The 13,249-nt window shown below is 36.2% G+C and overlaps 3 protein-coding genes across 3 annotated transcripts; all 3 read left to right on the plus strand.

The window, feature by feature from the left end:
- Positions 1–6,879: 6,879 nt before the first annotated feature.
- OCT59_000015 (uncharacterized protein) lies at positions 6,880–7,219 on the plus strand (the record flags this gene model as incomplete). The annotated part of the gene is made up of 2 exons (XM_025328194.1): positions 6,880–6,996; positions 7,061–7,219. 2 exons carry the CDS (start codon positions 6,880–6,882, stop codon positions 7,217–7,219), a joined length of 276 nt encoding a protein of 91 aa, XP_025167668.1.
- Positions 7,220–9,591: 2,372 nt separating this feature from the next.
- On the plus strand, positions 9,592–11,096 carry OCT59_000016 (uncharacterized protein). The gene is made up of 7 exons (XM_025321894.2): positions 9,592–9,632; positions 9,697–9,807; positions 9,881–10,107; positions 10,182–10,273; positions 10,340–10,507; positions 10,572–10,634; positions 10,704–11,096. The coding sequence occupies exons 1-7, from the start codon at positions 9,628–9,630 to the stop codon at positions 10,908–10,910; spliced, it is 873 nt and encodes a 290-aa protein (XP_025167667.1). The 5' UTR covers positions 9,592–9,627; the 3' UTR covers positions 10,911–11,096.
- Positions 11,097–11,816: 720 nt separating this feature from the next.
- Positions 11,817–12,967, plus strand: OCT59_000017 (uncharacterized protein; the record flags this gene model as incomplete). The annotated part of the gene is made up of 3 exons (XM_066138537.1): positions 11,817–11,940; positions 12,179–12,420; positions 12,713–12,967. The coding sequence occupies 3 exons, from the start codon at positions 11,817–11,819 to the stop codon at positions 12,965–12,967; spliced, it is 621 nt and encodes a 206-aa protein (XP_065988021.1).
- Between the last annotated feature and the right edge of the window lie 282 nt (positions 12,968–13,249).

Below are 13,249 nucleotides of genomic sequence, written 5' to 3' on the forward strand. Positions count from 1 at the left end.
CAAAAACAGCAGCAGCTGAGGATTCAATAGTGATAAGAGGAGCGGAAACTTCAACAATATCATCAGGAGGAGAGTCAAAATCAAAATCCAATCGACTGTAATAAAGACGGACACCATCTTCGATATCAGCCCAGGTAAAAGGAGAGGATACTGCAGAAGTATGACGTCTAATGCGCTCATTGATGGTGGGCAGAATAAGCGAATGTTGTAGAGAAACCGTAGGCGTACAAAGGGTTAAATCAGCATTCCGTTTTTTGGAAGGAGGCAAAGGAGTATGAGCAGCACAACCAGGGCAAGGAGAGAGTCTAATGAGGTCACCAGGCGAAGATTCACAATCAGGAGAGACCCAGTGAACAATAGAACAAGTACCACGACTTGCTTGAACTAAAAGTTGTTTGCCAAAGATGGGAGAACCGTAGTCGTCTAACGTGACAATCCAATTTTTTGTAGTGGTAGGAGAGGACAGGCAAGGAGTCAATTCATAAAATGAAGAGTCAATCGTAGGCGTAGTAATGAACTGGCTCAGCAAACGATTGTTGGTGTCAGGAATGGTAGTAGCTTGCTGGATATCTTTATACCAATAAGGGATACAGCCAGGGCCACGTCGTCCAACCAAATTGTCATAGTAGGCTTTCCAAGAAATTAAATGAGTCCCTTGAGGAGTAACAAGCTGAGATAAATAAAATAAATGCCGTTTTCGCAAAATAGGGAAATAGGCTTTAAACGCTTTAGGTGTCATGCATTCAAATAAGGGAACGCGTCCATCCATCAAAGTCAGGTTCGGAAGCTTCGAAAGTTGAGTATGAAGCAAACGAAAAGGAGTAGAGGATAAGAGAGCAATAGTGCATGCGATATAATCTTTCTTAAAAGAAAAAAGAGAAGACCATATAGACCAATCCTTAATTAAAAGGGGAGAAATAGGAATTAAAAAATTATATTGAATCAAACTCAATCTATAAATAAAAAGAGATTGAATAAAAGAAAAGGAAGAATTAGCCATTAAAAATAAATTAGTAATATGACATTGTCGTTGATGAGCAAATAAATTTATCAAGCCCAAGGCTTGAGATAAAAATAAAATGGGATTTGGTAAAGAGCGAGAAAAATTTGCTTTGTGCTTTACAACAGATCGTATACTTCTCGTTATTAGGTGGCAGTCAGATTCAGACAAGTGAGTAACTTGCATCCGGTATTCAAGTTTCGGTATAAGGACAGCATTATGTAAATAAACAACTTGTTTGGATGAGAGCTTTGCAGGGCGGATGGTTGCAGCGAAAGAGCAGCATTCACGTTTGAGTTGTTTCTTGACAAAATCCCGGGAGCTTTTAATGTTAAACCAAACACCTAAAAAACGAAAAGAAGTTGTCATAGAAATTGGGGTAATGGTAATGGAAGGAACACTATTTAATGAGGATAAATCTAAATTAAAAGTAATAGGAGATAAAGTGGAATTCGAAGTCAAAGGCAACGAATTAGTAATTAACACATATTTGTTGTGATTGGCAGAAGTGTTATTAATTTGATAAAATTCTTCTGTAATGGATAACATAAATTCCATGCCAGTCCTCGACGAGGAAATAAGAGTAGAGTCATCCATAAATACTAAATTATTAATCTTCAAATCGGAAGAAGGATTGGGAGAATCAATTAAGGATGGTGTAGAAAGAACATAAGGGTCCATCATTTCATGCTTCAAGACAGTAAGTAAGGGATCAATATAAATAACCCATAAGAGAGGAGAAATAACTTCGCCTTGGTCAATACCAATGCGAACCCTATAAGCAGGCGTGGATCCATGAGCAGTGAAAACGCTATTAATGCGTTTTGTGAAAAGGGAAAGAATAAACTTAATAGCAGAAGCTGGAAGACGTATTCGTTCTAAAGCGAAACGTAACATTGTCAAATCAACCGAATCAAAAGCTTTAGAAATGTCTTGAGAGAGAATCCAAAGTGGGTTTTTGTTGACATCAGCATCATGGATAATAGATTCTAGAGTAATAATAGGGTCGCGGCAAGAACCACCAGGAAGACCAGCGAAGTTACCACCTTTAAGAACATCATGTGTAGCCATAATAGTAGAAAGGCGATTATAAAAGAGTTTGACAAGAGATTTTCTAATCACTTCAAGTAAAGTAATAGGACGAGTATTTTTCAATTGACATTTCCATTCGTGAGGTTTGGGAATGGGAAAAACCATTGCCTGTCGCCATAAGTCAGGAATATCAGCTTTGGAAAGGCATGCTTGAATCAAAATGAGGAGTAAAGCCGAGGTACGAGATCCGAGATGTTTGAGCATTTCATAAGTGATCATGGAAGGACCTGAGGCTTTACCGTTAGGAGTAGAAGAAACAGTGGTTAACCATTCGTCAAGGGTAGGGGGATTCATCAAAGAATCATAGATGGAGGAGGGCACATCATCCATAGGTTGGTAAACAGAAGACCATCTATCAGGTAATGTATCTACAGATACAGGAGGAGTGGATTTTATAGGTACAAAGTTTTGGAAATGGTTAACAACAGCATCGTCTATATCCTTGGGAGCAGTTAATAACTGAGGGTGAGTGGGATGATCAACAAAGACACGATCCAAAGTGATACGGCGGCGGGTGCGAGAAAGCGCTGAATCAATGAAAGAGGAAAGGTCAGTTTCAAAATTATTGTTCCTATCGTCCAAATGAGCACGAATGGAGGAGTCTTGGAATTCTTTTTCTTGAAGTAAATGAAATCCCCGTAAGGATTTTGAAATATTGGATAAATCATCAAGAAGTGACTTAAAATCATCTTGTCGACATGATGAAAGAGAAGAGGGCAAAGTAAGAACGAAAGTAAATACTTTCTTATATAATTGCAAAATGTTTTGAAGTCTGATTAAATGAATAGACCACTTATGTTCATGAGCGGCAGAATAAGTTGAAGGATATTTGCGCAATAAACGTATTGAATGCATAAGGCGATTTAAAAACCGATAATGTTGGGTTAAAATTTCCAGATCTTTAGGAACCTTAGGAGTATAATTATTGCCAACAGTGGAAGAAGGTAGTGTAGCGTTGGCAGCTTTAAGAATTCGTGATTGGAGATATTCGCACATTTGATTGATATGCCAAGAGGAAAAGGTTGAAGGTGAGACGTCACATAAAGCATCAGCTTTATCAGCAAATTCCGTCCATTGAATTTCAGTTACAGAATCAAATTTGAAGACGCGATGGGTTCGGCGCTTAAGTTGTCGAGCGCGAGCCAATTTGGTAGAGGCAAAAAGTAAAGACATATCATAGTATGTTATGACGGGGTTATGATCAGATGTGCAAACATCTTGAGCATTAAAAATGCAAGCAGTAAGAGCAAATCCTTTGAGAAGAGGGCAGGACCATACATAATCAACTCGAGTAATGTGATCATTGCGATGAAAGGTACCTAAGGAGTCGGAAAGATTAATAGGAGTATAGTCTTCATATCCGTGAGAGAGGAGATGAAAAAATAATCGGTGAATATGTTTTGAAGCAACTTGAGGTTGATTGAAGTAAATAGGGTAATATTTGTCTAAATGCATATTGAAATCGCCACAAACAGCATGGTAAAAGCCAGCATGTTTAGTAAGGGTAAGTTGTTGAATGAGCAAATCAATAGTATCAGTGCGCAGAACACTTTCAGCAGGGGGAGGGATATAAATAACAAATATACGCAATTTAATATTGCCTTTGAAATATAAATCAACAGAAAGTAACCGTGAAGAATGCGATTTAAAATCTTGAACATGTGAAGCAAGGGAATTTTCTATAAAAAGAGAAACACCACCAGAAGAGAGAATTTGTTTAGAAGTATCCAAATTAGAAGAGAACACAGTATAATTAGAAATACGTTTGGATAAAAACTTCATTTGTTTAGGGTGAAGATGGGTATCCACGATACCACCAAAGGAAATATGTTTTAAGGAAAAGAAAGTAGAAATTTCTTCTAATTTGGTCTGACCGTGCATTTTGAGGCCATTGACATTAAAAGAGGAAATATTAAATGAATTGGGGATAGGAGAAGTGTTACTAGGAGAAGAAAATAATGATTCATGTGAAAAAAATTCAGTAACATTATCGGGGTTGGGAGGGTTTCGTACAAAGGTGTCATAATTAAAATTATTGTCCGACATTAAAACACAATGATAAAAACAGTCGGGGAGATAAGATTTGAAGAAGAAAATTAAATAGAAGAAGCTGAATCAGCTTGTTCTAGGGGAGCACCACCAATGGAGCTAATGAATTGTTTGATATGACCAGTAAGTTGGTCCAATTTACTTTCAATAACGACTCTACTATTTTTGAGATCATTAATTTCTTCTTGCGTGGAGGAGATAGGGGTAAAGGGAGGAGCATTTGGAGAAAGGTGAGAAGAAGGAAGTGATGTGTCAGGAATAGTAGTGAATGTAGGCGAAGGTCGCGTTAAAATGCTTTTGGGGGGCAGTAAAGATTTAGCGGAAGACTGAATATTAAGCGGAACATGAGTTACAGGGGCATCTTCTTGCATGAGGTCCGGTTCAGGTTCATTGGGCACAGGAAGTGGATCGAGGCCAAGGTGTGATTCAATACGAGTCATCCGTTGGTCAGCAAGTTCAAGAGCGGAGATGCGTTTGTGAAAGTTGGCAACTTCACATTGTAAATCTCGCAAAAGGTTTAAAATGTTATTAGCATCATCAGGAGATAATGCAGAGTTAGGAGTTTGTCGGGGTAAGGGACGTGCTGTAGAACGAGAGGAGGAAGAAAAGGAGACAGATCGTTCTTTACTATTATGGCGGGCACGTTGAGAAGTATTGGGAGGGGGTTTGTTATGATTACTATTATCATTATTAGTGCGGTCATGGGAAGCGTTATTGGCTCGTCCAGAATTGGGAGCAGATCGATCTTTAGATTTGGAGCGAGATCGAGAGCGAGAACGTGCATTGGCAATATTAGAATTGGAGCGGAGGTTGATTAACATTGAATCGTTCTTTGAGTTTTGCAACAGGGTCGCGAGTGCGGCTTCTACCTCTGGTTTGTTTGAGTGGGCAAAAATTAGGAGCACAACCTAGTTTGCCACATCTGCGACAAAGTTTATTAGTATTATCGGGGGAGGACCAGAAAAGCACTTTGCCTTGGAAGCTAACAGTCTGTTCCATAGCAGCATCCATGGTTTCTTGGGAGTTGAAGGTGACATAAGCCCATCTTTTGGGTTTGTAGGAATTTAAAGAAAGAGGAACATTGACAGCTTTTGCACCAAGTTCGCGTGTAAGAGGAGCCAAGTTGATATCCTTAACATTGGGAGGAAGTTGAGTGAGGGTGGCAACGTATTGATGGCGCGCAGCCTTTTGATCCACAGTATAGAAACATGGAGTTATTCGGAGACAGGTGGAGAAACAGTAAACAGCCCATTGGTCAGTAAAACGAGCAATTGAATCGGCGTGATCATACACAATACGGGTTTGCTGGACTTTAGCATTAGGCCTGGAGAAGAGGCGACAAGAGGTAATATTACCAAATTTTTTGAAATAGGCCATGAGGTTGTCTTTTTTAATGAAGAAAGGGATATCGGTAACTTGGATAGCCCGGAGATCTTCATTGGATCGGAGTTGGCGAGGATCATGTGCATGAAAGATTAAGTCAGGGAACTCAGGATGGGTGGAACCAACGCACAAATCGCGTGCTTCAGCTGTATGGAAGTGGATAACGAGGCGTTTAGCCTCACCAGAACCTGTCATACGAGCTTTTCCAGTGAATGACTCGTACGTTTCTAAGAAAAGGTTATTCACAGCCTCAATAAGGGCTTTATTGGTAGGGAATTTCTTGAGTGATTCGGGGGCAGCATTCGGCGCAGCCGCAGCCTGAAAATCATCTCTGGTTATGGCAAAGGTCACCACTGGATCTGGGGTTTCGATCGCCATCAGGAGCACCATTAGTATCCAAATTGGGCGACGCGTTAGGGGGTTGTTGCAAGTCTTTGTTTGAATTGGCTACGCATGCATGGACGCGTCCACATTTCCAGAAGACGCGACGTGACCGGGCGCAGTTGGCGCAGCAGATTTTTTCGGGGAGGAGGTCAAAGTATTTTCGCCAGAGATATTTTGTTGAGGAGAAGAGGAAAATCCATCTACTCCAACGTCAGCCGTCTGGTCATCGGCAACGTAGTCTTCTTCCATAGAATTATCGGTAATTGTGCGATTACGTTTCTGCTGGACAGTGTTTTCGCCATCAGAGCTTGAGTTATCAGAGTTATTGTTATTTTTTCGTTCTTGACGGGAAGTTTTCCTACTGTTAGGGTTATGACTTCCACGGCCTCTCTTGGCATAGTTACCAGACATAGTAGAGGGCTTTGAGTTGGGAATATATAAAATATAAAATTTTATTAGTAGCTTGTATTATTTTTTTAAAAATAATAAAAAAAAATATTTTTCGTCGGAAATTTTCGTTGTTGAAAAATTCAGGAGAGAGTTACTGGTCAAAAACCAATATATCGGGTAGCAGATATGTATCAGATATGTACCCGATATGTGTAGTATTAATGCAGAAAATCGGGTACCCGATATGTGTAAGATATATGTAAATATATATATCATATACATATCGGGTACCGATATGTATATGATATGTAAATGATATGTAGACGATATATATATTTACATATATCTTACACATATCGGGTACCCGATTTTCTGCATTAATACTACACATATCGGGTACATATCTGATACATATCTGCTACCCGATATATTGGTTTTTGACCAGTATAAAGATAAAGGCTACTATGCCACGTTTGCCTGGTTTTTGACCAGTGTATTACTAATTCTTTTTAACAAATTTTAATAAATTCTTTATAATAATTACAGTTATTTGTAATTTAATAGAATCACATTTTTCCAATATGTCTTATTTTATTTTAACTGCGGCTAACACTTCAAATGAGCTTGCAAAAGTTACAACACTTTTCTTATCTGCAGTTAAAAAACAGCCAAAATTGATGAAATCCTTTCATATAGAAGTTAAGATTTCTGATGAATGATGATAGTATTCTATTACGAGTTTGTCTTAACTCCATATTATAGTATGATGTATATCTTTATAACAAATTCAGAACTGAAGTGATTATAATTATAAAGGAATATATTACAACCACACAGAAGATAATCCCACCTGAAGAAGATGAACCATCTATAGTAAATTTAAATTGTGAAGATCTTGAAAAAAATAAGGCATATACTTGATGTAATAGGACTAATTATCATGATAAATCTCTTTGTGATAAGTTTAATATTTGTATATTCACATAATTGCCATTTTTATCATGACACTTATCAATCTATTAACCTTTTTGTAGAATATGATTATATTAAGTATATATGTGCAAATCTGAGATTCTTAAGAAGAAATTTGCAATTTTTATTGCACTATAAAACTTATCCTTCAGAAGCTCTTTACAAAAGATTATGTTGTGTTATTGTGATGGGAAATTATTAGAGAATTGTTCTTTGCATCTTATTTTAATAAAAAGAAAGACAATCACTGTGATAATAAGAAATTGTTATAATGAACTAATTTCTGGTCGGTTTTGTTAAAAGTTAAACTATTGAAATTCCACACCATGGCAGTTAATTTTGGCTGGTGAAAGTTAGCTCAGTTGCATAATAAATATATGCAGACATGCTATACATATGTCTACTTATTGTTTAATAAAGAAGCTTAGGAGGTGATGAAGGAAAAGGTGACAAATAATGAGCTAATCTCAAAACTGAATATCTGAAATTATCCCAGGCTGAACTATTTGCTAGTGGGCTGTATGGAGCTAGAAAAATAGCATTTGCAATTAGAGAAAAGTCAATATATATCAAGCAGTATTAAGAAACTAATAGATTTTGTCAATGAACTAACAAAAGCAATAAAAACTACCAATGATTCTGTTAATGCATTAACAAAGAAAGATTTCAGGAAGGATTCAGTTCTCTTATTAAAGCAATCGATAAACTTGCACGTTCAGAGAATTCTTAATCTGCTGTAAGGCAAATTACGTAATATTAATAAAAAAGTTCAATTCAGAAAATTATATTAAAGCATGAATATTATATTTGTATTTTGTAATGGCAATGTATTCGCAAAATTTATTATTTAGTATATTAGCATTTAGTAATGAGATATAGCTTTTTTATATAGTTTCGCTATTATATTAATAATTTCTAGTCATGAATATGAATGAAAGGTCTGTGTGATGGTAAATTCCAACATAACACTTTTTTTTTACCTGAGCATAATCACCCTATAAAAGCGTTATGTTACAATCTATTAATAAACTGGCAGTCAAGAGTGCGTCATGCTCAAAAGTTCTATCATACGCAACTTGAATTATAGTTGTTAAATGTTAAAATGAAATGAAAAGGGATATGATTTTTCGTAGATTCATCTCGGCCCAAAAAGATAACTTCGAAAACATTGTCAGAATTTCAGAATACAAGAAATATAGGAGTACATCATCAAAATTCAAAATATACAACCTATATGTGATATGCCATTATACATACTATTAATGGAAAGGGTACAATCATTAACTACTCTGATTTGGATGATAATTGCATCTATAATACGAGTAGAACTGAATACTGAATTTCACTAACTGAAGACTTCCTCAAAGATGACACAAAATTGTGTAAGAGTGTAAAGAGTGTTTTAGAAGTGATCGTAGGATTATTAAAGGATAGAGCAGTAGGTAGTGAGGAATCTGCAACTAAGAAGCGCCATGTAGAAGAGATAATTAAGTAATTGTTATCAGTCATGTTGTAGATGATAACTGATTTACCACTAGGATTGCTATGTATATCATATGGCCGAAGGCCACATGATAGAGTAGCATCCTAGTGTAAATCAGTTATCATAAACATGACTGATAATAAAGTTATTGGATATGTATGACGTAAAGCAACTGAGACCTTTTCGCGTATCTTATTTATTATTTTATAATAATGTGATCAAAATTTTGTATATCACTAATTATAAAGTGACCAAAATTTGTGTATCACTATTATAAAGTGATCAATAACATACGTGAAAAATGTCCAGTTACATAGAACATATACAATAAGAAATAGGACACTAGCATAGATTCCATAGAAAATTCGTCACGTATCGCAGGCTACGTCACAAACTCTGTATTTATTTTTGCATGTATTAATAAAAAAATTTTCTTGGAAAAAGTGATCTGTGTGACAATTTGTCACGCGCACATTATTTTTTTATCTATCGTTCATATGTACTAATTCGAACTTTTGAATTATTCCGTCTCGTATAAAAAATATTATTGAATATGTAATCTGAGATTGATTCGAAGCTCTTAGAAAGAAGTTACTAAAGTTTAAGGCTGTGAATGCGAAATTGAAACATATAAAGAGAATTTTATTGGTTACAATTTTAGCGTAACTCAATCAACCAATTTTGAACTAGCCCAATCTTGAAATGGCCTAGTGTACTGATGGATTAAAATAATAAAATGTGGCTTTGTTTTAAGTAATCTATAGTTCACAATCTCTAGCAATTTTCTAACGAAAATGTCAAGTACTTACACGGTTACACCGGCTCAGGTGGATCAACTGGATCATCCGACAAAGCAGTTCTGACTTCTGATACTATGGCGTAAGTAGTTATAAGTACTGTAACTGGAATTTTCAAAATTTTTTCTTACTTCAGTTACTTTTAGTGATGCCGATGCTGGTGTGGCTCCAAATCAAACCCTGGTATTAAATTATTATCGAAATTTATGGTGGAAAAGCGGTGAATTTAGTTCGAAAGCAAAGTGGGAGGAAGTAACGTAAGCCTTTTTCCTAACTGACATTTTTGAGCTAGTAAATTACAAAACTAATATTTAAATTTTGCATATCAAGACTTCCTTACGTACTTGTCGATAATGTCTCTTTACGCGAATATGAACTTCGCACCGACAAATTCAACATACGTGGTGTGTGGGAATGGAAAAATAATAAAGTAATGATTTACGAACTTCCGTCCAAACCACACGAAACTTGTATCTACGCGATTAATAAGGTCATTAGTCGAGCCTGTACTGCTGTTGATTATACTAATTCCAGAATATTGAATCTAGGAGCAACTCGTAAGCATCAATTATTAATTTACTATCTTGTCCTTATTATTATTATTTGTACGGTATAAATCTTTCTTCTTAAGGAACTCACGCCGATGATTCCGGAAAAGAGGCCGATTCTTGTTTTCGCCCGATGAAAGCACGTGTTCCAGCACCAACTGGAAGTGACGGAGAGGTATTTCTACTTCCCCATTAGTTTTGGATCCCTTAGCATCAAAGTTTTATGTTTTCGTTATTTCAGAGCGAACCCTGGCCAAACGTCGTAGTAGAAGTTGCGTACACTGAAAGTACAGATCACGTTCTCGAAAAAGTAAAGGAGTACTGGTTACCGGATTTAAGTCGTGTTCACGACGTAATAGTAGTTAAAATCGATCCGGTTCCTGATGGAGAAATACCTTTGCGCATGCAAGTAAGTTGTATTAACTAAATGTTTCCTTGCTTGTATGTTATCCTAAAGAATTTAACCTATGTAGGCGTGGCATTTTTGTGTAAATGACAGAAGAACGAGGAGTGCACCACCTGAGGCTCGAACTCATGTAATGTTACAATAGGAACATTTATCCTTTTATCAATCTTTTCAATTAATGTGAATGATTTATTATTAGTTTGAATTTGGCACCTACGACGGGAACAACCCGCCCAATCAGTTGAACATTGTACCGGGAATGTGCCTAATCAACATCGATTTAAATTGCCTTTATCATGAAGCATACCCGGGTACCCAGATTCCCACTCCTCCCACTCTCCCCGATCCCATTGTACTGGATTTCTACCAGGTTCTGGATGAATTTTTATGTGCATATAGAGTATAATCGAAGCTGAAAGCAACCAGGTTATGAATTGATGAATTAATTGGACTAATCATTCTTAGTCATCAAATGCAGTAGTTAATATCTTATAATGTAAAAATATATATTTTTATTGTTAGAAATCAGTTAATGTAATACAAATGCAAATATAATAAAAACATTGGTCAAGCTCGACTGAGACTCAAATTAAGAATATTGTAAATTTTTCTTTGAGTCTTCTACAGGCAATACAGATAATGCCAAAAGTGATCAGCATGACCGTACATGACTGAGGTGTCTTAACCGCACTTATTCCTTTAACTCACGTTTCCAATTCTCTAGATGATTCCCAAATTGAAAGGTCGTAATGAAGGGGATTATTATGGAGATGATGGCATGTATGATGAAGGATGTTATTACAAAGATAAAGGGTATTATTATGAAAACGGAAGATGTGAAAGAAAAGTCTTACCAATAGAGTCCGGTCATCTCTCTAGTATATATACTTGGGAAATACTCAATAACTGTCACCTGAAATGCGCAGTACGATATCGGAGAGATTCTTGCCGAAGAATAGGAGCTGTGCGACGTGCGATTTGCATATATATTTCGTTTTTCGGAGTTGATTTGCGTCTATTTTTTGCGTGTCATGTCTCCGGCCACGTTAGTATCATACTAACAAAACAATTCGAATATAGGTAGTTTTTTGGAGCAATCATTATTTTGCATATGGGAATTGGAGATATCTATGCTAATCATGAAGTCATTTTTATCGATTTGCAAGGGGATTAACGGAATGATGAAATGCAGTGCGTAATTGCTGGTGAAAATTAATCCCGAAGGGAATGTTTTCTCCTGGACATTTGCCTGGTGCTATAAAAACAGGGCCTTGTATGAAAAATTACATAGCTATTTTTGGAAAATGATACCATGGAGAACCAAGAGAGCTCAGCTAATACAGAAGTTCCATTTGATGTGACAGAAATCACTACTGACGATATCAATATGGAGGATTTCTCTACTCAAAGTAGTGATATGACCAAGAAGGCGAGTAGTATGAACAAATCTCAAATCACTGCTCTAGCACAGATAATATGATTCGTTCTACTGGCATTCATATTCCGGAGATGAAACCATGCATTTTATGTAAACAAAAGTTCATCTCAGCCAATCAAAGAATTTACTATGGCCAGCTGTGGCTGTCTTTACCACCAAAAGTGTCTCGAAGGATATTTCCTGAATATTGCAAAAAACAAGAGCCAAGCTAATATGTCCAAATTGGGATTGTAAAGGCGGAGTGATCAAAACTCTAATAACTCAAGATCTTTTTAAGGAAATGGGCAAACCTACATCCTCAACTGTAGATGTCACTAAGCCAGTAGATTCGGAAAATCAAACTCCCATGAATGATGATGTAACACTAATGGACGAACTAGGATTATTAGACAGAGAGAAACAAAGTTTGTCCAAGACTGCTGACGTTGTTAAAGAAACTTCTGACCTGGCCCTATTGAGGTTGTTAGCTCTACACCTGGTAATTCCAAAAATTTGGATGACTTGATTTCAAAGGAGTCTAGCAAGAAAGTGAAACAGACTAGTGGAAAGAAAGTATTGTCTATGCTAAAAAAACTTATTGATGAATTATTAACTGATGTACCTGTTCCCACTGCTGGAGAGAGCAAATGATAATGGAGTCAGTATTTTTTTGCAACTCTCCAATAAGATTAATAATGCTGTAACTAAAAATGAAGATGTATCTTGAGATTTTATTTACAGCTATTTTGATTTTGGGGAAACTGTATTTAAACGATACAAGGAGTTAAAAGTTAAAACTTGTTCATGGTAAAGACGAAGTTCGAGCTTTAGTTAATAGTGAGGTTAGTGAAGAGATTCCTGAGACGAAATGTTCCAATGATGCTTTGCGAAAAAGGATGAAAAGAGGTTGGAAGATGTACAGGATTTTTAATACTATTGGTAAAGAAAAAATGGCTCAGATCACATCAATTCCCCTGTCATTTATCTTGAATCTAACTCAAGATGACATCAATTATATGATTGCTAAAGTTTTAAAACCATCCTGATCAAAAGATTTATCGCACCAATTTGATTTACTAGATTGGGCTCAAATTCAATTAAATTTAAATCAAATTTTAGATTTGGTTTATAATCTAAATTCATAATCTGATTTATAAAATAGAAAATAGATTTGATTTCAGTACAGTTAACTCCCTCTATAGTCACTCCCGTTATAGTCACATTCTACTATATAGTCACACCAGTTGAATGTTCAAAACACTTTATTATTAAAATCTATCCTATATAGTCACAATCTATCTGTAGTCACTATCACACCTATCCTCAAA

This window comes from Rhizophagus irregularis, chromosome 1, assembly GCF_026210795.1.
Source record: "Rhizophagus irregularis chromosome 1, complete sequence".
Taxonomy (NCBI): domain Eukaryota; kingdom Fungi; phylum Glomeromycota; class Glomeromycetes; order Glomerales; family Glomeraceae; genus Rhizophagus; species Rhizophagus irregularis.

Bases quoted from the DNA above. Each gene is read 5' to 3' on its own strand.
- OCT59_000016 (XM_025321894.2), top strand. The intron at 10,274-10,339 runs GTATTTCTACTT...TCGTTATTTCAG, and splicing joins CAACTGGAAGTGACGGAGAG to AGCGAACCCTGGCCAAACGT. The intron at 10,508-10,571 runs GTAAGTTGTATT...TAACCTATGTAG, and splicing joins AAATACCTTTGCGCATGCAA to GCGTGGCATTTTTGTGTAAA.